We start from the raw sequence: 25441 nt of genomic DNA, 5'->3' as shown, positions 1-25441 counted from the left end.
TGCTGACAGAAACGCGAATGGTGTGAAGGAATTTGCAGAGCTTCATTTGTTATTTGGTCTCCAGGGAAACGAGCTTGTAAAGTAGGTGCTTGTTCCTGGACGTTTACCAGAGGTTTGTTTAGAACCGAACTCCAGACGATAACGAGCAGAACATCTAGATTTCGCGCAAAATTTCTATTTATTTTATGGAACGCATTCCCAAATGTAACGAATATGTTACTTTTACCTACAAACCGAGCAAGACAGTGTTAGTTTTAGACTGTTTGGACTATTATAACTGTCATTATGACGTCTGTTTTAGAATTTAGTACTCATCAGAAGTCAAAAACCCGCGGAAATATGGATATTATCAATCAATGGCAGATGAACGGAAGTGAGTACAAACAGTCTCAGTCAGACGCGTCGCGGTTCGACGGCACAGAAACCAGATTCAGTGCATGGACGCCTGTAACAAATAAAGCATGTAACCAACAGGTCAGGAAAAAAGTTTTTTTTTTTTTTTTTTTTTTTTTTTTTAATAATATTTGTATTTTTTAAAATGTAATTACTTTGTATTTGACTTATTTTTGCAATTTTCATATGTATAAATATGTAGGCCTATGATTTATAGGCCATTCTACAAAATTGGTCCAAAGTCAGAGTTGGAAACATCCTGAAAAAAAAAAAAAAGTACACAGTAATATGTAATTTACTAGGAAGGGTTGCACTGATCTATTAAGATTTTGCTTACATCTGCCTTGTAAATATATATATATATATGTGTGTGTGTGTGTGTGTGTGTGTTTGTTTGTTTGTTTTTGCTATTTTATTAAAAAGTTCTAATAGGTAAATCTATAACAATTACCATTTTAACAATGTTTCAAGTTATTTTTGAGACTTCCTGTATTTTGAATCCATTTTTTCTTTGTAAAAGGCAAAAAGTTGATCATACTGATTTGAGTTTTAATTTACATTGATCCAAACAGTATCATAACATCTTAGTTGATAATTCAATATACTATATATTTAACAAAATGTCCTAGGTTTTGGTTGTGACTGCACATTTTTGGTAGTGACAATGTTTTGGTAGCGGCCACATCACATTACACAATTTTAACCCACATACTAAAACACTACAAAAACTATTAAAATACTAAAAAAAAAAAAAAATTGCATAACTTTACTACAATTTTGTTTAGTTCCCCCAAATAACGGATACTGTGTTTCAGCCCAGTTCAAAGATGCTATTCAGGTAACTGAACAGTGGTTCACATATAAAAACGAAATGTTATGGAATAACACCAAAAAAAGTGTGTTTAACTGCAGAAAAAAGGTGTTCGGTAGTAACGTTCCTTAAATGTACACAGATTTTTAGACTTTTGATCTGCTACTCACCATGTAGCTATGAGAGAGAGTGACACAAATATTTTCTGATCATAAATGCAAGGATGTAGTTAAAATCTCAGCCAATAGACTAAAACATGCACTGTTTCGGTAGTGATGTGATTTTTAACTTCACTTTTGTTACAAGATCAAAACGATATTTTTAAAAACAACAATGGAATAAAATGCAAAAGTTATTTCAATATCATTGTCTTAAGTTGAAGTTAGGGGTTAGTGTTTGGGACAGTCACCTCCCAATTGAAAGTACCAAATAAATTATGATTTTATATATATTACGATTACTGATATTTTAAATATTATCATAGGTTTCTATAGATAATAGAAAGATCTTAATAAACATCTAAGATTTGAATACTTAAATGCTTTTTAAATGTGTTTTTTGTTTGTGGGAAAGCAGTTTGCACCAATTCTGTAGAATGGCCGGCCCATTTATGATTCAAATATACCTAATTTATTTTTATAACAACATTTAATCTGAAAAAATCTGCAGCTTTTTCAGGAAAGAACAACTCTTATCCTCCATTGGTTTGATCTGTGGACAGACCGACAAAGAAAAGAATTTATATGTCAGCTGCTGAAAAGATGCTCCAAAACCCAGCTCAAGTAAATTCTGATTTCATAATTTCTGATTTTATATGATTTAAAAACAAGAAATATACTTTCTCATACAATGAATTTGTAGTCAATATAAGTTTTTATCATTTCAGGTTCACCTGGGATTGTTTGGCAGAATCAGTACCTGTCACTCGAATGGACTTCACAGCTGTGCTGCCTCGCTTTCTGTCTCTCTACATCATGTCTTTCCTCAGTCCTCGAGACATCTGCTCTGCAGCACAGGTGTGCTGGCACTGGAGGTTTCTGGCAGAACAGGTAAGAAATTAATCAGCACAAATGTGACAGTAATTTATTAGATACCAGGCTTTTATTACATTTCTGTCTTAATTTAAACATCGTTACCCAAAGTTTTCTAAACTAGGGTAAATTTCAGTTTGAGAATGACTGCCAGAAATGACAAAAACAATGTTTTGTATATGTTTACTCACCCACAATACAATCTCAATGTGATTCTCTAGGACTGTCTGTGGTCACCGAAGTGTATCCGCCTTGGCTGGTTTCTTCCCTACACCCCATCAGATCATGAGTACGGGGCGTGGAGACAACATTATTTGGCTTGTACTGCCAGTTTAGATATTCTGACTCCACGGGAAGCAGCGGGTGTCTATGGTACCTTGAATGAGAGTTTGACAGCACCAGAGGAGCAACAGGATCAATGGAGAGAACACAAGATAAGACAAACTATCAGACAGAAGGTAGCAGAGCATAAAAGTAAGTGCCAGGGTTTCCAGCATTTCATGTACTGTTCATGCCCTTATTGATCTGATTGAGGTTAAAGAGTTTTAATTAATAGAGTTGGCTTATGTTCTGGTCCTCATATTCCTGTCTGATTTTTTTTCACAGAGGCTGCTTTGAAGACCAGGAGGGCATGGTTAAACACCAGTAAATTGGGCACATCATTTACTGGAACCATTCATAAGCCTCTGAGTCTTACTGCTGCTCTTGTTCAAATTGGGGTGAGACAATGGCAATAAAAGTTTAAAGCAGAAGCTTTAATCAAGATGCATAATTATTATCTTAAAAAGTATTGCCTACTAACATATCATGATAATGTGTTAGTAACTCATCTTCATGTTAGATTTATGTAATGCAATATACAAAAAAATGTACACAAAAGTGTTATTTCTCATGTTTTTCTACTGTAGGACAAGTGTCGATTGGAATCACTCTCTAGTGTGGAAATAAGAGAACCACGGCTTAACTTAAGTATGAGCAATACTTTTGAGAGCACAGGTGCCACCAGTTTATTGAGAACTATGAGGTCAGTAATAGCAACATTGGTGAATATCTCTTGCATCATATGTTGTCATTCATCGCACAACAATAAAGAAAAAATTATTCTAAACATACAGTCCTTACAGTTCACTACAGTTCAACCAACCAGTGAAGTCCTCTTACAGTCCTCTTCCTCATTTCCTACTTGTATCATCCAAACTTCCTGGATATGAAGTAAGACTGTTGTACAAGACATTAAATTATGTCTCCTTGTGAATGATAGACAGTTGTTTATGAACTGAAAGATCTCAACTTCATATTTCTAGCTGATTCTGGCCGCAGTGCAAGTGTCTGTGATGGTTTTACCGTATGACTCGCAAGGAATGACCTTGGAGGCTTTGCTTTCTTCGGCGGAAAAGGTGATCCAAGGCAGGATGGTGCAAAGTCTCGGCATTCTGGTGACAGGAAGCACAGGAGAAATAACTCTCACAGATGGTAATTTTCTCTGATTAATTCAGTAGGATATGGAAGAGGTTTTTTTATGAGGGCAGATTTTATAAGCATATAAAACACACAGCTGCTGTCAAATGTATGCCAAATATTTGAATTACTTCAATAAATTGCAATACAAAAGTAGCTGTAAATGATAAATGTGGCAACATAAACAAATCATTCATGCTATAGTTTATATGCCTAAAATAGAATGTAATAGAAAAAAATATATATCATCTCATTATAATGAGTTCGTGTCGCGTCGCGTCGTGTCTGGTGTACACACAGTGTTAAATCTCTGTAATAATCGCATCCTACAGATTATAGCCTATATACATTGTCTACACTTTCTTTTATCCAGGACTAAGCATTAATGAGAAGACAGTGCTGAAGCCCTGTGTGAGGGAGTTCTGGGAGAATCTTTGTGGTTGGGTAGTTCCTGCTTCAGAAGGAGGGAGTCTGAGCATCTTTGCTCCCCTGGCAGCTTCTGGTAGAGTTTTGTCCCAGTGGCATTTTGTCCCATGTTACATTTACTGTAGGTATGCTTTATTCAGGAGTTGTTCTGTATTGATTCTTCAGTTGCAGGTATGGATCTGATGAGGAAGTTGTCCATTTTGACTGGTCTAAATGTCAGAGCTCCCACAGGGATCTGTACGGGCTCCTACCAGCATAGTGAGTTGCAGATTTTTTTTTTTCCCAGGGCAAATTCTCTATCTATGTACAATGTAATAAATTATAGAATATCAATATTATATGTATATTATATTTACATACACTGCCCTCCAAAAGTTTGGAAACACCCCTGGATGATATCAGCATAAATCCTTATCATTTTTTGGTGCAAATACATTAAAGTAACTTGACATTATCATTGAAGACCAGCAATAATAATTTTCATTTAGATTACATAATAATGGCAATATATACATGTCAAAGTCAGACATGCCCCTTTGCCAGCTGTGATGCCTGATTACTGGTTTAAACTTGGCCCAGGTTTTTAAAAGTTTTTTGGGTCAGCACACCTTAATAGCTTCAACAATTGATTGCTGAGTAAGTTTACAATACAATGAATTTAGGCCCAGATTATGCAGAGCTGTAATAGCTCCTAATAGTGGATATTTTGATGAATTGAAAATTTAAGTTTTTTCTATGTAAAAATCCTTCAGGTCCCACAAATTCTTTGATTTTTCAGCATTTTTGTGTATTTGAACCCTTTCCAACAATGAGTGTATGATTTTGAGATCCATCTTTTGACACTGAGGACAACTGAGGGACTCATATGCAACTATTACAGAAGGTTCAAACGCTCACTGATGCTCCAGAAGGAAACCAGATGCATGAAAACCTTTTGAATTTGAAGATCAGGGTAAATGTAACTTATTTTGTCGTGTGGGAAACATGTAAGTATCTTCTGTAGCTTCTGAAGGGCAGTACTAAATGAAAAAAAATATATATTTAGGCAAATATGTACACATCTTCATTCTGTTCAAAAGTTTTCACCCCCCTCCCAGCTCTTAATGCATTGTATATTAAGTAGACTTTTGAAGGGGGTCTTTATGAATTCATTCTTTTATGTGTAAAATATCTTATTCAGGTCAGTACTAAATATAAAATAATATGCATTTTGTATGATCCCTTTTATTTCTGTAAAATAATTAACATTTTGCAAATTCTGCAAGGTGTGTGCAAACATTTGACTTCAACTGTAGATATTGTTTCTCATAATAAATAGTAATTTCTCATACAAAATAATAAGGAATAATATTTTTTTGAAATAATTATAATTATGTAACTTTAAATTTGATGTCTTATTAGATTGTGCATGTTTTTTTAAGATGATGAGAAAAAATATAAATATAATTCTAAGTATATAAAATACAGTTTCATATTAATTTTTTTTTATATATCTTTATATATAAAATAATATTGATATTAAAAACAATCATAATAACATCTCTTGTTTATTTTATTTTTTTCATATACATAAATTAGTATCACACGTTATTTAAAGAACAGTTTTTTGTATTTCTGCTAGTTCTCAATGAGTGGTCTGGGTCTGGTGAGTTTCCTCCATTGGTGTACCTACATGAGACCCTTCTTCTGAGCTGGTGCAGACAGGCTGAATGGATAGAGGAAGTCTGTAAGCATCTGCGGAAACAGCTGGGGCCACAGCTGCACTTTATGTGTCAAGAGATCAGAGGCCGCATCCTGGGCAAGTCAGAAATTAAAACAGTCTTGTGCAGTTAACGTCAATTACATACCTTACATTCAAACCATTTTCTTTGTTTGCACGGCCTTTCCAGGTCTCTTCCTCTGGGATCACATTAAGATGCCTGTGATTTCCCTTAAATCAGAGGTCATGCAGTGTTTGGTTCATGGGCTTGTAGCACTGATGAATGAGTCTCCGGTAAGCAAGAACATTTTGTTCCAGTAAATCTCAGATTATCTCACTGCATTATACTAAATCTGATTCACTGTCATGCTGTAGGATGATCCCTTAGACTTCTTAGGACACTTCCTAATGAAGTCATCAGTCAGCAGTGGTTTGAAGAACATCGACCCACTGTTTCTTACAGAAAGTGCTTCCTTTAACAGCCTCAATTCAGAATCTCCTAAGGTTAGTGCTAATGTTTCTGTTCTGGATAATTAATTTGGTTCACCAAATACATTCAATGCTTAAAAATGTGTCTTTTTTATTAGGGCTTGTTAAGTGATGCAGATAGACGCAGTGCTGTGTGCAAAGAGCTTTTCAATAGTGAGAAAACATATGTGAGACAACTTCAAGCAGTGGCCACAGTGTACTACACCCCTCTCAGAGCAGCACTGGACTCCAACCGAGCCATCATCAGCTCAGTCAGTCTCATCACCATCTTCTGCCCTCTGCTGGACATTTTGGAGACAAACAGGTAACATATTTAGCATGTTTCCACATACAGTTTTCTATTTCTGTTACTTTCTCATTTTCTTAAACTCTGCTCTTCACAGTGTTTTTCTGAAGGAGCTGACTGAGAGGTGGGAGGAGTGGGGTCCGCTGCAATGTGTGGGGGATGTCTGTGTCAAGTTTTGCACCAAGTTACGGGTCTACACTAACTTTTTCAACAACTATCCGACCATTCTCAGAACTATAGACAAGGTGTGTTAATGTAAAATATTTCCTAGAATAACTTCTCCCCAGATAGCACATGTACGTCTGCAAGATGTCTGTTAAAGATCACTTGATCTGGAAAGCATCTGCTGTGTGCAAACATCTGACAGATGTCTGTAAGATGTCAGTTTTCCATACATTCTAGATCATAATCATCTTAAAGACATCTAATAGATGTCTATTTGTCATCTGATAGGAAACGTCCTATATACGTATTGCAGATGAGCAAACACTCTAAAAAATACGTCTTCCAGATGTAAATGCAGACATCAAATAGACGCCTCCATGATGGATGTGTGCTAGCAGGATCATTATACCTCATAAAAGCAGTTTGTACCCTGATAGCACACAAACATCACAGAGACGTGTATTTCACGTCTGCATTTACATCTGCAAGACGTATTTTTTAGAGTGTTTGCTCATCTGCTATACGTCTATAGGATGTTACCTATCAGATGTCAAATAGACATCTATTAAGATGTTTATGATTTAGAATGTATGTAAAACTGACATCTTGAAGACATCTGTCAGATGTTTGTACATGGCAGATGCTTTCCAGATCAAGTGATCTTTAACAGACATCTTGATTTGAAACAATACATGTGCTATCTGGGTAGTTGAATAAAACTCAAATATTTTTAAAAACTGATCAAATGAACCCTGATAGCACACACATACATCACAGGGACATCTATTTGATGTCTGCATTCCCTGATAGCACACGTACATCTCAGAGACATCTATTTGACATCTGCATTTACATCTGGAAGACATATTTTTTAGAGTGTTTGCTCATCAGCAATATGTCTATAGGACGTTTCCTATCAGATGTCAAATAGACATCTATTAGATGTCTTTAGGATGTTTATGATTTAGAATGTATGTAAAAGTGACATCTTACAGACGTCTGTTAGATGTTTGTACACAGCAGATGCTTTAAAGATCAAGTGATCATTAACAGACATCTTGCAGACGTACGTGTGTTATCTGGGAAGAAAACTTAATCCGAGGAAAGTCTCCTTTAGGGCTGTCACGATTCCTCGATTCAATTTGAGTACTCGATTAAAAAAAATTCTCAACTGCAATCTGCCCATGTCGAGTAACCGGCAAAATACAGCAAGTGGCACATTCCACTTACTTTGGGTTTATTATAACGTTCATCTGGGAATGCAGATGACGCCATTTCATCAGCTTTCTAAGGTAAATCATTTATAAACCTACGCAAACTGTTCGTTGCGATTTCAAAATAAAAGTTTAAACCCTCACTCTGAGTTTACACGTTTTGATGACCACATATTCAAGAAACTGCAGTGGCTGTAGCATTTATTTCGTAAAGAAATGGCCAAATATTAAAGATTAAGTGGACATTTGAATTAAATGTTGTTTAGTCAATATTAACAGTGATTAGATTGCGCTGTAAAGTGTAAAAACAGTCATCAGGCCGGTGGCACCTTTTTTAGTCATTTGTTATAATGCGTAATGTACATTAATTAGATTGTTTATAATACGTTATGCACTTAAATTATTTTAATACTTTTGGTGTATAATACTTTTGGAAATTATTTGATATGCCGAGTCATTATCTGTTACATAATTTTGTATGTTTCGTAGTGCCGTGAGATGCTGCCTGTATTCCGCAGCTTTCTGAAGAGACACGATCGGACTGTTGCTACTAGAATGCTGAGGTACAGTAAAAACTACAGCTCTGGTAGTTTTCTGACAAATTACAAAGTTGTACAAAAGCGACTCTAGCAACGCAGCAATTGTACATCCAGTCTCCAGGAGCTGTTTCTCACACCATCTGCACGAGTGGAGGAATATGTGACTTTGCTTCAGGCATTAATGCTACACACACCATCTGAACACCCAGACTACACAAAGTTATCATCTGCCCTCAACTCACTGCTGACCTACAGAGGCTTCATCCACAAGGTCTGTTCAAAAACAAATTACTCAGTGAATGAATAAGAACATGTATGAGTGTTTACCTTAATTTAAGACAGTGCTTTGCTATTCACTCCCAGTTAAAAAAGAGTCTGGATCAAGACTTGAGAATCATGGAGGCACAGAGCACAATCCAAAGCTGCCCAGTAAGTTGTGTAGTCATTGCAGCAGTCATTTATTTACAGAGATCATGTTCTCACAGGCCATTAAAGATCACTGTACTTAAAACAACAGAGAAGTCTGTGACGGACAGCCGTATGTATTTGCAGTGCACTGTGTGTAAATGTCAGTGTTTTTGTACTTTATTTAGAATCTGTTGGAGGAAAGCAGATATTTGATCACCACACAGGATGTGGCATTACTGAGCTGCCTTAATGGAAACATTGCTGCCTCTCTCAGGTGCTGCTATTGACCTGAGATCAAATGACAAAGAAACAGGAGTCTCTCTGTCTACCTAAAGCCTTAGTCTTATTCTGTTTGTAGATGACTAACAATAGCATAACTCCATAAGTTTGCATTTATAAGAAGCACTTTTTTTTTTTAAGAATAAAAATATAATTTCTGAAAATTCTCACCTTCAGGCCATCCAAGGTGTAAATGCTATTATGATGAGAAATGAGAGATTAAAGGGATAGCTCACCCAAAAATGAAAATTCTGTCATTAATTACTTACCCTCATGTCGTTTCAAATCCGTAAAACTCTTATTCATCTTCGTAACACAAATGAAGATATTTTTGATGAAATCTGAGAGCTTTTTGACCCTGCATAGTGAGCAACGCAACTACCACGTTCAGGGCCCAGAAAGCCAGTAAGGACATCGTTAAAATAATCCATGTAACATCAGTGGTTCAACCGTCATTTTTTGAAGCTACAAGAAGGTTGAACCACTGATGCCACATGGACTGTTTTAACTATGTCCTTGCTACCTTTCTGGGCCTTGAATGTGTCAGTTGCGTTGCCATCTATGCAGGGTCAGAAAGCTCTCAGATTTCATCAAAAATATCTTCATTTGTGTTCTGAAGATGAACAAAGGTCTTACAGTTTTGGAACGACATGAGGGTGAGTACATTTTTAATGTATTTTAAAGACGTTTCTTATGCTCATCAAGGCTGAGTTCATTTGATCAAAAATACAGAAAAAATGTAATATTGTGAAATATTATTATGATGTAAAACAATGTTTTTCAATATTAATATACATTAAAAATGAATTTATATCTGTAATTAAAATTGAATTTTCACATTAAACAGTCTTGTGTGTTACATGAATTTTTTGGAACCTGTGATTTTTTGGAACCTGTGATACTTGTTTCATGATTCTTTGATCAATAAAAGTTTAAAAAGAACAGCATTTATTTAAAATAGAAAGGTTTTCTAACAATATACACTACTTTTTTTTTAAAGAAATTAATACTTTTATTCACCAAGAATGTGTTAAATTAATAAAAAGTGATAGCATAGATTTATATTGTTAGAAAAGATTTATATTTTGAATAAAAGCTGTTCTTTTTAACTTGTTATTCATCAAAGAATCCTGAAAAAAAGAATCACAGGTTCCAAAAAAGTATTTGGCAGCACAACTGTTTCCAACATTGATAATTCTAATAATAAATCAGCATATTAGAATGATTTATGAAGGATCATGTGACACTTAAGATGGAAGTAACAGCTGATGAAAATTCAGCTTTCCATCACAGGAATAAATAAATGATATATTAAAATAAAAAACATTATTTTATATTTTAATAACATTTTGCAATATTGCATTTTTTTCTGTATTTTTGATCAAATAAAGGCAGCCTTGATGAGCGTAAGAGACTACTTTAGAAAACACTGCAAGTTTTACTGATCCTAAACTTTTAAGCAGTAGTGTACATCTTAGATGGCCAGAGGCTTAGCAAATTTTCATTTTTTGGGTAAACTGTTCCTTTATGGAAGCAGATTTACTCAAGCAACCCTGCTGATCTGTGATATGTTTATTTTTTCTTTTCCCTCAGGATGTATGAGCATGTGAGTGACCTGGGATTGTTTCTGTTTAATGATGCTCTAGTTCTGACTGAGAGGAGTGTGTCAAACATGCCATTTTCTCTGGCAGTGAACACAAGCCACACCTTTCTGGCCTCTGTGGCCCTTCACTGTCTAAAACTCACGGAAATCACAGATACAAAGTGTATGTTTCATTATTACTACATACTCTAATGCAGTGTTCATGATGTTGTCTCTGAAATTGGCAATATATACTACAATCGACTACCAGATTTTTAAAATGCTTTTGAAAGAAGTCTCTTTCACTCACCAAGGCTGCACTTACTTGATCAAAATGGCAAATATTAATCTGTTAGGAATAGGTTTATAAGTCATATTTAATGTTATGTTATCCACCTTATTTTTCCCGTAAGGTCTGGCTTCCGGTCTTATCTGCGTCCAGCTATTTTTAGATGTACAAAACAGCTTGTTTGCTGCTTGATATTCTAAAATTGGTGTCTTAAAGGAGAAGTCCACTTCCAAAACAAAGATTCACATATAATGTACTCACCCCCTTGTCATCCAACGTTCATGTTTTTATTTCTTCAGTCGTAAAGAAATTATGTTTTTTGAGGAAAACATTTCAGTATTTTTCTCCATATAATGGACTGATATGGTGCCCCGATTTTGAACTTCCAAAATGCAGTTTAAATGCGGCTTCGAACGATCCCAAATGCAGTTGGAAACGAATTTATATACTTTTTAATCTCAAACGCTCGTCTTGTCTTACTCTGCCTGAACTCTGTGTATTCTGGCTCAAGACAGTTAGGGTATGTCGAAAAACTCCAATCGTATTTTCTCCCTCAACTTAAAAAATCATTTCAAAATCATCCTACATCACTGCAGAAGTACCGATCCAGTCTTTGCAAAGTGAACATGAAAAGAAGATCAAACACCTTTAATAAAAAAGGTAAAAACAGCGATAGAGAATGATTTTGAAGTTGAGGGAGAACATGAGATGGGAGTTTTTCAACATACCCTAACTGTCATGAACCGGAAAAAAACAGTCCAGGCAGAATAAGACAAGACGAGCGTTTTACATTAAAAAGTATATAAACTGTATTATTTTTATGAAAATAACCAATCGTTACGCTAGATAAGACCCTTCTTTCTCGGCTGGGATAGTTTACAGCCGCATTTGGGATTGTTTGAAGTCACATTTAAACTGCATTTTGGAAGTTCAAAATCGTGGCACCATATCAGCCCATTATATGAAGAAAAATGCTGAAATATTTTCCTCAATAAACATAATTTCTTTACGACTGAAGAAAGAAAGACATGAACGTCTTGGATGACAAGGGGGTGAGTACATTATATGTGAATCTTTGTTTTGGAAATGGATCTTATTTATGAACACACTGGTTTGTAGTGAAAGCAGTTTTACTGTTCACTGCACGTTGTTATTCTTCTCATTATTTCCCTATAGCGGCTAATGAACCGGAAGTTTCACCCATAGGCTTACTTCTGCGCTGAAATATAAAATTCTATGTACAGTTAATCAATCCATAATCTTTTCAGATGTTCAAAACGCTTTTCAGCTGGAGAGTCCAAAGCGCCTGTGGATCTGTGCTACAGATAGAGAAGAGGACAAGATCAGGCTGCTGTCTGCTTTACGCAGTGCTATAAATACTGCTATAACACGGAACTAAATATCAGCTATGATGGACACTGGATGGTCATATCCAATGGCTGTTTTTTTTTTTTTTTTTTTTTTTTTTCATACTAAGAAAATTGAATTGGTATAATTATAATGTTCGATTATGCATGGTTAAAGCATGAATTATTGCAATATAAAAGTGTGTCTTTATATATACTGGATAATTTTAATCTTGTTATTTTTAAGTTTTGAATATATATGTCACATTATTTCTGAAACTATGTGGAAAAATCATTTATCATTTACTTAACTTAAATATTCTTCATATTTTACTTGCACACTTATGAAGGGTATAAAAGCATTTATTCCACACAAAATATACTATTCTCATAGTGTTAAAAATTTAGATTGCACTGTGGGACATCCCACAGGAGTACAGCTATCAATGGGACAATTTTCCTATGTATACAAAAAATACAAAGACAATTAAAAAGGCAAAAATTCCTCACCAAGTCACATGGTTACACCTTAGTTACAAAATTAGCTGCCACTTATAATTCTAGTAGAATTAAATGACATTTTTTACTATTATCTGAACTGTTATTCCAATGTATTTAAAGTCTTTTTTACCCTCTTTATCTACACACAACATGTCTCCATTATTGTAGTGCGCAAAATTGTAGTATCTGCGTAGCTGCATATATCTTTTGGTATCAGCAGGATATGCACGTCATGCTTTAGACAAGAAAACACAATAAATATATTAATATGAACTTTTACCAGAAAGCCACCATTTTGGAGTACTAGTACTACTAGTTCATGACTTGCTTTTATGCACGTAGTTTTTTGTGCAAACATTTAGGTAACCTTTCAAAAGGTTAACAATATCCTTAACCTCTGGTTATAATTAACATATAAACGGAAAAGAGTAATCATGTTTACAATAAGATTACGCCTTAATATAAAAGTAACAATTATTAAATTATCTATTGCTTAATCTCTTCAACCACCCACACAACGATTAAAAAAAATCCTATAAACCAAAGTAAAATATGGTGAAATATCACCTGTTTTGGGATCCATAAATGATTTGTTTAAACTTTAAAGTGCTCGAATCAATCACATCAATTAAAAAATAATTAGTATACACCACTCCTTCATTGATTCAACTTAATAAACATATAAGATATATAAGAAAAAAACATAAATTACTAAAGCGCACGACTGACAAAGACTTGGTATCTTTTGGATTCAAAACAAATGACATATTTCAAGATCTTGAGTACTGTGCCTCTGTTAAAGACTCTCAAGACTGTCTCAACGTGCTCAAAGGTGGATTGTGAATGTAGAACATGGTCTGCTTATGTTTATCTAGTGTAATAAACTCTGTAATAGACAACCTTTGGCCTCCAGAGGGAGTAGGAATTGTCAAATTTCAGAAGATGAACTCCTTGACCAGGATACTGGTGACTGCCTGCATAAACTTCCTCATGACTGTCACGACGGGAAATGGGAACAACCTCATGTACCAGAGGACATCTGCCCTGTTCTGTTTGCTTTTCTCCTTCAACTTGTTCTGTGCCTTAGATTAGGAAACAGAATAAAATTAAAAAATAAATATGATATAATAAATATTTATTTCCTTGTCAAAGAAGTCTACCCTCTTACCTTCTTTGGTTTCAGTAGTTTCAGTGCTTGTTGGAATGGTCACGTCTTTCCACTCAAAGTGTAGCCCAAAACCAATATCGTAGTCATCGGTGGCAAATTCCCAAAACAGATGTGAGCCATCCTGATGAGTGGGCACCCGTATGGTCAATACCTCCCCTCGGCCCACTGTGATTACAGACTCCTGATCGTGCAACACCTTTTCCTTAAACTCCTTAATCTGAGGCCGTGTCCACATGGAGGGAGCAATGATAGGTAGTTCTGCATTCAAAAAAGAAAGAAAAGCAAATAAATCAACAAATGCACAACTGTGTGTGTAATGTTTTATTTTTTGGAGGGGGGTGGGGGTGGGGGTTGTATGCCAGAATCTTAGAATCTTTTTATGGTGTCCCGATTTTGAACTTCCAAAATGCAGTTTAAATGCGGCTTCAGACGATCCCAAATGAGGTTGTAAATGATCCCAGCCAAGGAAGAAGGGTCTTATCTAGCATAATGAACAGTTATTTAATAAAAATAACATTTATATACATTTTTTAAAGCCAAACGCTCGTTTTGTCTTACTCTGCTTGAACTATTTTTGTTCCGGTTCATACCAGTGGTATGTCGAAAAACTCCTTTCTCATGTTTTCCCCCAACTTCGAAATCATCCTATATCGCTGTTTTACCTTTTATTATTAAGGGTGATCTTCTTTGCCTGTTTACGATGTTCACAGAACTTCTGCAGTGATGTAAGATGATTTTGAAATTATTTTTGAAGTTGAGGGAGAAAATACGATTGGAGTTTTTTCGAAAAATACCCTAACTGTCTTGAGTCAGAGTACACAGAGTTCAGGCAGAGTAAGACAAGACAAGCATAAAAATTATTTAAATGGTATTTTTTTTAATGAAAATAACCAATCGTTACGCTAGATAAGACTCTTCTTCCTCGGCTGGGATCGTTTACAACTGCATTTGGGATCATTTGAAGCCGCATTTAAACTGCATCTTGGAAGTTCAAAACAGGGGCACCATATCAGTCCATTATATGGAGAAAAATGCAGAAATGTTTTCCTCAAAAAAACAATTTCTTTACGACTGAAGAAAGAAAGACATTAACATCTTGGATGACAAGGGGGTGAGTACATTATATGTGAATCTTTGTTTTGGAAGTGGACTTCTCCTTTAAGTCACTTAATTTTATGGTAGGGAACAAAATTGTCTTAAAACAAAGTTAAACCATTAGAAACTCTATTTAAAAAACAGAATAAGCTTGGGGTGTTACACATACAGTACATACATTTAGCCCATGCATGTGCTGACGTTGAGCAGCAAAAATGCTAAAGTCAACAGAGCTCTCACAAAAGCTATAGAGAAGAAATAGCTTTATTATATTAGAAAGTCTAAGCCTACATGAAGATTTCTAAGACGTTAAAGTTCACAGAGACGCACTGGCAGCCTTATTCCCCAGTTTAAAGTATGCTGTACCAGAAACCCTTTGTTTCTGTACCATAAACACACCTTTGAGGGTGTTGAAAAAAGCACAATGTACAATGTGCAATGTACAGCCAAAGACTTGCCAGACGACCCAATGAAAGGAGAAAAAACTTCAGTGCAGAGTGTAAGATAAAAACAAGACCAGCATGGCTTTCATGTTGGGCATCTTGCCAAATGCCACTCTTGACCAAAACGAACATAAAACGCTGACTTGAATATGCTAAAATTCATTTGGATAGACCTGTGGAGTTCTGGAAGAATGTTTTATGGAGTGATGTTAACAAACTGGAACTTTCTGGATCATGGATCAGCAGTATGTCTGATGTAAAAGAAGGCAAAGCCTATGAGCAAAAGAACACCATCTCCATAGTCAAACATGGAGGTGGGCCAGCCCTGTTTTGGGGTTGTTTTACTGTAGCAGGAAGTGGAAAACATGACCGTATGAATGATATCATGGATTCTTTGAAGTATCAGGCCATTTTGGCAAGAATTGTGATGCCTTTGGTGCAATGACTGAAGCTGATGATCAATGGACTTTCCTGCAGGACAATCATCCTAAAGTATACATTCAAATCTACTGATGCTTGATTCAGGGATATTTGGTTGAATTTGAAGAAAGCAGTGGCAATGTGAAAACTAAAGATTATCAGTTATCTGAAACTTTTTCAGGCAATGTGTGGGCCAAGATTGCAGTAGAGAGCTGACACAAGCTTTTAAGCACTTCTAAGCAGCGTTTATTGGTGGTTTTAAAGAATAAAAGATTCAGCACCAAATTTGACTTTTGGGGGTTGAATTATTTTGAACATAAACGTTTAGTGACAATTTGATTTTTTTTTTCATCATTCATCTACTTGAATTCTCAGAATTACTCAAAGGTGTATTAATAAACTTTCTCGAATAGTGTACTGATGCCTTTGTTGAATTGTTCTCACAAAATGTTGTTCTCTGCAGCAAAATGTCTTGCAGGTCAAGGGGGCTGAATAATTTTGATTGCAACTGTATGCAAATTGAAAGTTAGGTAAAACATACCTCCCGTTTTGCCTTCTACGCACAAATGGAATGATTTTGAGTCTGTCTGTTGTTCCTGATTCTCTAATGAATTTGACTGGCTGTTGGGATTACAGGTGGGTGCAGCATCATTTGACACAGGAGCAGGAAGAGCTTCTGATGTTTGAGTCACATTTGGGTCCTGCTGCTTCTGCAAGGCCATCTGAAGTCATAAAGGGAAAAATGTAAAGGGGTTAAGACAGATTCTTTTATTATTATAACATGTTTGTTAAGTTTAGTATAAATGATTTTTTTCTTCACAAAAAATGCAAAAATGATTACCTTCAACCCTCATTCTGACCTGCTGTCTGAAATGTACAGTTGAACGCTTCATCTTTCAACAAAAGTTTCTGTGCAAACTCTCCATTAGACTGTGCCTCATTTACAAAACAACCTGCAGTTAAATTTTCCTAAGAAACACACAGTATGATCCTCCGCCGTGATCTGGAATGCTATTAAAAATAAATCATTCACCCGTTCCTGACACTACGGTTCTTTTGAAGGCTGCACGGATAAAAACATACTTTAAACAGAACAAATGTAAATGTTTCTTTTCTTTTCCATTTGTCCTGTTGTCAGGAGTAGCTCAAGCATGTGGAATACGTCAGAAATTGGCCGGACATCTGTATACTGTATCCAGCATAGATGCTGCCAGTAATTATAATTGATTTTATTGCTTTTGACACCACGCAACACAACACTTGTGTCCGGTGTAAACAGCTGTCAGCTGTTATGTGACTGAACACCAGTGGCTGTGGCCAATGGTGCGATGATGCAAAAAGATTTTTTTTTAAGTGTTGCTCTAGTGGCAGTCATACACAAATGTATAGCCAGAGTGATGTGACAAATCCTACAATATGCAAATCCTACAATATGTTTTGAGCTTTTGTGTACTGAGAAAGAGGTTTTAAGTGATGACACTTGCAGGATTTTTTAAAGGTACAAAGACTTTGGTCTGGTCATATTTGTACCTGCTGTAAGCGGAGGGCCTGGTGCATGTATTGTTGGTAGTGCTGTTCCTGCAGCTGTCGGATGAGTAACTGCTGCTGCTCTGGATTGTCTGGATACTGCTGTTTGGCATACTGCTGAAACTGTACTGCCGTTTGTGCATTCAGAACAGCCATGATCTGTTGTCTGTACACATAGATAGTAAAACACATAGAGATAAACACTTTTTTAAAAGTTGAATTCTACAGACACCTGAGTTAAAATTTATTAAATTTTGATTTGATATTTTATGCTCAATATACACAATTCAAAGGTTTGGAATAATATACACTACCGTTCAAAAGTTTGGGATCAGTAAGATTTTTAAAGATTTTTTAAAAAAGCCTTTTCTGCTCATCAAGGCTGTGTTTATTTGATTAACATAATTAAGTTGGCTTGGGAAAGCCAACTTACTGAAATTGTATTTAAACTTATTATTATTCTTCTTCTTATTTTTCTTAACGCAAATTTTTTGGACACCTACTCCTCCTAGACCGTTCAAGCTACATACTCCAAACTCGGGTCAGATCTTCATACTGTTCTGACTTAGTGTGCTATATCTTTTCAGACTGGTTTGAGTTACGGTTTTCTTAAAAATTAATATTAAAAATCATAAAAAGTCCCATAGACTTTCATTGACCAAAAGTCCATGTCTGTTTGAACTATGTTTAATGTAAACTGCTAGAAGCCATTGATACTCAATTAAGCTTTAAGATATCTATGTTCTTTCTAACTAATAACTAATCTATCTATCTATCTATCTATCTATCTATCTATCTTCAAACCTTATCTATCTATCTATCTATCTATCTATCTATCTATCTTCAAACCTTATCTATCTATCTATCTATCTATCTATCTATCATCTAACCTTATCTATCTATCTATCTATCTATCATCTATCTATCTATCTATCTATCTATCTATCTATCTATCTATCTATCTATCTATCTATCTATCTATCTATCTATCTATCTATCTATCTATCTATCATCTAAACTTATCTATCTATCTATCTATCTATCTATCTATCTATCTATCTTCAAACCTTATCTATCTATCTATCTATCTATCTATCTATCTATCTATCTTCTTATCTATCTATCTATCTATCTATCTATCTATCTATCTATCTATCTATCTATCTATCTATCATCTATCTATCTATCTATCTATCTATCTATCTATCTATCTATCTATCTATCTATCTATCTATCTATCTATCTATCTATCTATCTATCTATCTATCTATCTATCTATCTATCATCTAAACTTATCTATCTATCTATCTATCTATCTATCTATCTATCATCTAACCTATCTATCTATCTATCTATCTAGAAACATGCTAGCGACATGCTAATCATGTTAGAAACATGCTAGCGACATGCTAGTAATGCTAAAAAACATGTTAGCGACATGCTAATCATGCTAGAAACATGCTAGCGACATGCTAGTCATGTTAGAAACATGCTAGCGACATGCTAATCACGTTAGAAACATGCTAGTGACATGCTAATCACGTTAGAAACATGCTAGTGACATGCTAGTCATGCTAGAAAAATGCTAGCAACTTTGCTAATCATGTTAGAAACATGCTAGCAACTTTGCTAATCATGCTAACATGCTAGTGACATGCTAATCATGCTAGAAACATGCTGAAACATCATGCTAGAAACATGCTATGCGACATGCTAGTCATGTTAGCTAAACATGCTAGAAACATGCTAGCAACATGCTAGTCATGCTAGAAACATGCTAGAAACATGCTAATCATGCTAGAAAACATGCTCATGCTGACATGCTAATCATGCTAGAAACATGCTAGCGACATGCTAGTCATGTTAGAAACATGCTAGCGACATGCTAATCACTTTAGAAACATGCGACATGTGACATGCTAGTCATGCTAGAAACATGCTAGCAACATGCTTAGAATCATAATCATGTTAGAAACATGCTAGCAACTTTGCTAATCATGATAGCACCATGCTAGTGACATGCTAATCATGATCGAAACATGCTATCGACATGCTAGTCATGCTAGAGACATGCTAGCGACATGCTAATCATGTTAGAAACATGCTAGCATGCTAGAAACTTTGCTAATCATGCTAGAAACATGCTAGCGACATGCTAATCATGTTAGAAACATGCTAGCGACATGCTAATCATGTTAGAAACATGCTAGTGACATGCTAGTCATGCTAGAAACATGCTAGCAACTTTGCTAATCATGTTAGAAACATGCTAGCAACTTTGCTAATCATGCTAGGAACATGCTAACGACATGCTAATCATGTTAGAAACATGCTAGTGAAATGCTAGTCATGCTAGAAACATGCTAGCAACATGCTAGTAACTTGGTAATAATGTTAGAATCCTCTATCTATCTTTCCGTCGATTGACAATCTGACCAATACTATCTATCTATTTATCTGACAGACTACATTCAAACTTTAAAACTTCTAAATATATCAGACTGAAAACCATCCAAACTTAAAACTTCTTAAACTATTTAAACTTTTCAAACTTCTTAACTTTTCAAACTTTTCAAACTTTTCAAACTTTTTAAACTTTTCAAACTTTTCAGACTTTTTAAACTTTTCAAACTTTCTGGTCCGGCTTTCTCAAGCCAACTTAAAGTTTGTCTTGACAAACTTTTTTATCTAGTTTTTCTTTCTTTCTTTGATAGAAATTGATACTTTTATTCAGCAAGGTGATAGTAAAGACATATATAGTTAGAAAGGATTTCCATTTTGAGTAAATGCTGTTCTTTTTAACTTTTTATTCATCAAAGAATCCTGAAAAAGTATCACAGATTCCAAAAAATATTAAGCAGCACAACTGTTGACAACATTAATAAGAAAAGTAACAAATCAGCATATTAAAATGATTTCTGAAGGATCATATGACACTTAAGACTGGCGTAATGGCTGTTGAAAATTCAGCTTTGCATCACAGAAATAAACTATAAGGCATATTAAAATAGAAAACTGTTATATTAAATTGCAATAATATTTATGTAACTAACTGATCTCAAACTTCTGAATAACAGTGTGTATAGAAAGTAAAACAGTAATATAGTAAAATATTATTACAGTCTAATAACTTCTTTCTATTTAAATATTTAATATTTATTTTAAAATGTATTCCTGTGATGGCAAGGCTGAATTGTTAGAAGCCATTATGACAGTCTCCAGTGTCACATGATCCTTTAAAATCATTCTGATTTGGTGCCTAATTATTATTATTTACTAGTGGTCAGTTATTAGTAATGGTTCTTATAATTACTGATGTTGAAAACTGTTTTTGCTGCCTAATATTTTCGTGGAAACTGAAACCGTACATTTATTGTTTTATGATATAAGATTCTTTTTTAAAAGAACAGCACATATTTGAAATGTAATAATTTATTATTTATTGTAACGTTACTGTAATTGTAACATTATTAAGCTGCAAAAAATATTAAGATGTCTTCAACATTGATAATAATAAGAAATGTTTCTTAAGCACCAAATTAGCATATTAGAATAATTTCTGAATGATTAAGTGACACTGAAGACTGGAGTAATAATGCTGAAAATTCAGCTTTGCCATCACAGGAATGAATTACATTTTAAAATATATTAAAATATATATTTTTATTAGAATAATATTTTACAATATTAATGTTTTTTTACTGTATTAAATTTATACTGTATATGCTCATAATGAATGTGTGTATAAATAAATGTCACATTTTCAACTTCAGCAAACCACCAGCACTCACTTTTGTCGCTCTATCTGTACCCTCTCAGCCTCTTGTTTTCTTCTCTGTTCCTCCTCTTTTATCCTCCTCTCTTCTTCTTCTCTGCGTCGTGCCTCTTCTTCCAGCCGCCGTCGTTCCTGTTCTTCTCTCTCCAGCCTGAGACGTTCTTCCTCTTCTCTTCTAAACACACAGGCACATACAGAATAAAAACGGCTTCCTACAAGTCTTAACAGATTATTACACTACTTTCTAAGATACTTTAGACAATATAACTAACACAGAACATACCGTCTCTTCTCTTGTTCCTCCTTCTCAATCTTATGTGATGTCACATAAGGTGCAAACAGACTACAACAGGAGTTCAGAAGTTTCACAAAGTCCTCCATGGCATCTTCTTTAGCCATGCTGCCCAGCCGCAGCCATTCTTTCCTGAGAGATGCAGTGACACAAATTAAATGTAGTGTCTATGGACAATGTATGATTGTGTTACATGGCTTTAAAAGAGTAATGAAGAATAAAATCTACTTTGCAGTCAGAAGTTTTTGAACAGTAAGATTTTTAATGTTTCTGCATTTATCTGTTCCAAAGTACAGCAAAAACAGTAAAATTCTGAAATAGTTTTACTACTTAAAATAAGTTTTCTCTTTGAATATACAGTACTGTGCAAAAGTCTTAGGCCACTAGTATTTTCACCAGCTAAAAAATGGTTTTAAGTAAGTTATTTCTATCTTTTGCTGTAGTGTGTCAGTAAAAAATATCGGTTTACATTTCCAAACATTCTGTTTGCCATTAATTTTAATAATCTAGTGAGATTTTTGTTTGCACAAGGAGTCTGACAACAGCCAGTGCTCCACACAGATCTAATCTCATCATCATCCAGTCTTCCTGGAATGACATGAAGACACAGAACAAACTGAAACAGAGTAAATCCAGAAGAACTGTGGCAACGTCTCCAAGATGCTTCAAGAGACCTACCTGCAAAGCTACCTGAAAAATTTTGCGCAAGTGCACCTAGGGCAAAAGCTGCTGTAAACGCAAAGAATGGTCGCACCGAATGTTGATTTCATTTAGTTAGTAGAAGGTAATTGATAAAGAAAATCTATTTATGACAGCATCCTCATTTCACAGCATTTTTACACAAGTGCCTAAAACTTTTAACAGTGCTGCAGCTTTGCAGGTAGGTTTCTTGAAGCATCCTGGAGACTTTGTCACAGTTCTTCTGGATTTAGTCTGAGTTTGTTCTGTTTCTTCATGTCATTCCAGAGACAGACTGGATGATGATGAGATCAGATCTCTGTGCAGAGCACTCGCTGTTGTCAGACTCCTTGTGCAAACAAAAATCTCACTGGATTATTACGATTAATGGCAAAATGAATGTTTGGAAATGTAATCTGATATTTCCTACTGACACACTACAGCAAAAGACTGACTTTAACTGACTTTAAACCATTTTTTAGCTGATGAAAATACTAGTGGCCTAAGACTTTTGCACAGTACTGTATATTTTAAAATGTAAATTTATTTCTGTGATTTTAGCAACATTACTCCAGTCACATGATCCTTAGGAATCATTCTAATATTCTGATTTGCAGCTCAAACATTTATTATTATTATTATTATTATGTTGAAACCAGCTGAGCAGAATTTTTTCAGGTTTCTTTGATGAATAGAAAGTTCAAAACAACAGCATTTATCTGAAATCTTTTGTAACATTATAAAGGTCTTTATCATCACTTTTGACTAAATTAAGGCATCCTTGCTGAATAAAAATGTTTCTTAAACAGCAAATCAGCATATCAGAATGATTTCTGAAGGATCATGTGCCACGGAGGACTAGAGTAATGATGCTGAAAACTTAGCTTTTAAATCACAAAAATAAATTACATTTTAAAAATAGAAAGCGGTTATTTTAAATAGTAAAAAATTTCACAGTATCACTGCTTATGTTGTATTTTGGATAAAATAAATGCAGGCTTGGTGAGCAGAAGAGACTTCTTTAAAAAAACTTTAAAAATCTTACTGTTCAAAAACTTTTGACTGGTAGTGTAAATAATATTATTTTACACATCCTTACAAAACATGTATATGGAATTTAAAATACTAAATAATACTAGTATGCATAATACTATAATGACCTTATACAGTCATAATTTGCACAAAAAGAGGGTTTTCTATGCATATTCTTCCGTTACCTTCTGTCGTTTCCGAGCACATCGAAGAACCCAATTTCTGGACATGCTTTTGGATCATAAGGACCAATTGTGATCTGCTTATGTAGTGCAACCAAACGAAGATTTTCTTCATATGTTGGATTGAAGGCCTTTCCATTCATCTCTACATGAGACAATGACACAATTTACAGTAACCATCATGGACTCATCTAGGAGACATCTTGGAGGAGCTGAGTAATGATTGTTATGAATGGCATTTCAGTTCCTAAATGGGTGGAGTTATTATTACAGTATGTCTGGACAGTGAGTCACAGAAAAAGGACTTTATTTTGTTTGCTACCAATACACGAACATAACCGCACGTGTGACGCGACAAATTAAAGTTGTAAACATTTACTGGACAAACAGAAAAGGGAAAGTGAAAGTATAGGGTACTTAAATATCAGTTCTGTAACTTACCTTTAAAGAATTTCAGGGCAAGTTGGAAGAGCTCCTCTAAAGTGAATCCCCAGTTTCTCTCCAAACTCCATGACTTCTGAGGTTCTTTGTGATCCTTACATGATTTGAGGTCTTCCTCAGTGCCGGACGCGTGGGTTTCGGTATTAATGCCGTTCTCGTTGGTTTTCTCGATCCTGTCGTTGTCATGTTCTGCTCTGTCAAACTCCATCATGTCAAACTGACAATACGAGCTGCTGCTGCCTCTGCTGCTGTCACAGGTGGCCACGTAGCGCACAAAACACCTCTCTTCCGTATATTCCCACCGGAAATCCCGGTTATTTGTGTTATTTCCAGCTCATTTAAACAGCATTCGCTTTTTTACTTACGTCTGTTGCTGCGGAGGTAAAACCCGATATATTCTCCGACGAGTCTTGCATTTGGTTTAAGGCGAAAATGTCACTTTGACGTGAACATTACCTGTGAGCAGAATGCGCAAGCTGACCCGACTCGACGAGTCGTATTGCAGCTAGTAAACTGAACCACGTTTCCTTGTAAAGCAGTCTTGAGATATATGGAAAGAAAGATACTTGAGACACTGTAATATTGTTTTCATTCTTCTGGTCAAGCAGTTGATATTAACTGCGGGGATTCGTATATTTCCACATATTTCACGTAAAACCTAAGAACTCACTTTTTTAAAAAATAATTTAATCTTTTATGTTAATGTTTAACTGAACGATTTTATGCTTCTTCTTCTTCTTCTTTAACAAAAAATAAATAAATAATAATAATTATATATATATATATATATAAATCCTTTAAAAACTGAACCCTGGTGAAAAAAACAGCATATGCTGGTATGTATGTTTTGATGCTGGAATGCTGGTTAGGTAGGTTTTGATGCTGGTTTAAGCTGGTCCTTTGCTGGTTTATGCTGGTCCTTTGCTGGTTTTTGCCTGTCATGTCGCTGGTCAAGGACCAGCATAAACCAGCAAAGGACCAGCTTAAACCAGCATCAAAACCTACCTAACCAGCATTCCAGCATCAACACATATCTAACAGCATATGCTGTTTTTTTCACCAGGGTATGAAGACGTACGGGGTGGTACTAGCTTAAAGTGTATTTATAGCATTTCCAAATGTTCTCACAGTAATTTCAAAACATTTTTTACTACCTTGTTCAGATTGAAGTAAATCTCAGCTAATTACGAAGAGAAAAGTAACCTCATGAAAAACTGGAAAGCCCAGAATTCTAACAGAAACAAGGGTTTCCAGTCTGTCATGTTATAACGAGAAGACACAAGATAGATTTGACATGGCAGTTTCAAGCTTTTGTCCTGTTGACTGTTTGCCAACAGTCATTCTCTTTTCATGTAAATTCAGTGTTTAATCCTATTCTTTTATTTGTTTACAGATTGAAATCATCGAATCGGCTTTCAAATGCGGTCTGTTGTGACATCACAGACCTTTACAGCTACAATGGAGTGATTGGA

At 35.1% G+C, this 25441-nt stretch overlaps 2 protein-coding genes across 2 annotated transcripts; one reads left to right on the top strand and one right to left on the bottom strand.

Annotated features, from left to right (window-relative positions):
* Window positions 1-23: 23 nt before the first annotated feature.
* Window positions 24-12530, top strand: LOC127179902 (epithelial cell-transforming sequence 2 oncogene-like). The gene is made up of 21 exons (XM_051133716.1): window positions 24-474; window positions 1874-1986; window positions 2091-2253; window positions 2457-2709; window positions 2842-2954; window positions 3144-3259; window positions 3351-3447; window positions 3540-3708; window positions 4067-4195; window positions 4285-4377; window positions 5741-5917; window positions 6009-6112; window positions 6194-6322; window positions 6406-6611; window positions 6691-6838; window positions 8462-8535; window positions 8626-8782; window positions 8875-8940; window positions 9105-9193; window positions 10792-10964; window positions 12338-12530. The coding sequence occupies exons 1-21, from the start codon at window positions 286-288 to the stop codon at window positions 12466-12468; spliced, it is 2889 nt and encodes a 962-aa protein (XP_050989673.1). The 5' UTR covers window positions 24-285; the 3' UTR covers window positions 12469-12530.
* Window positions 12531-12771: 241 nt separating this feature from the next.
* Window positions 12772-24468, bottom strand: zgc:162964 (uncharacterized protein LOC560569 homolog). Its single transcript, XM_051133733.1, has 8 exons — window positions 23970-24468; window positions 23532-23673; window positions 21628-21768; window positions 21361-21519; window positions 17573-17735; window positions 16584-16764; window positions 14085-14342; window positions 12772-13998 (listed from the first exon to the last, which is right to left on the bottom strand). Exons 1-8 carry the CDS (start codon window positions 24178-24180, stop codon window positions 13784-13786), a joined length of 1470 nt encoding a protein of 489 aa, XP_050989690.1. The 5' UTR covers window positions 24181-24468; the 3' UTR covers window positions 12772-13783.
* Window positions 24469-25441: the final 973 nt, after the last annotated feature.

This window comes from Labeo rohita, chromosome 17 (assembly GCF_022985175.1).
Source record: "Labeo rohita strain BAU-BD-2019 chromosome 17, IGBB_LRoh.1.0, whole genome shotgun sequence".
Lineage (NCBI taxonomy): Eukaryota > Metazoa > Chordata > Actinopteri > Cypriniformes > Cyprinidae > Labeo > Labeo rohita.
This window is presented reverse-complemented; position numbering and strand designations above follow the sequence as displayed.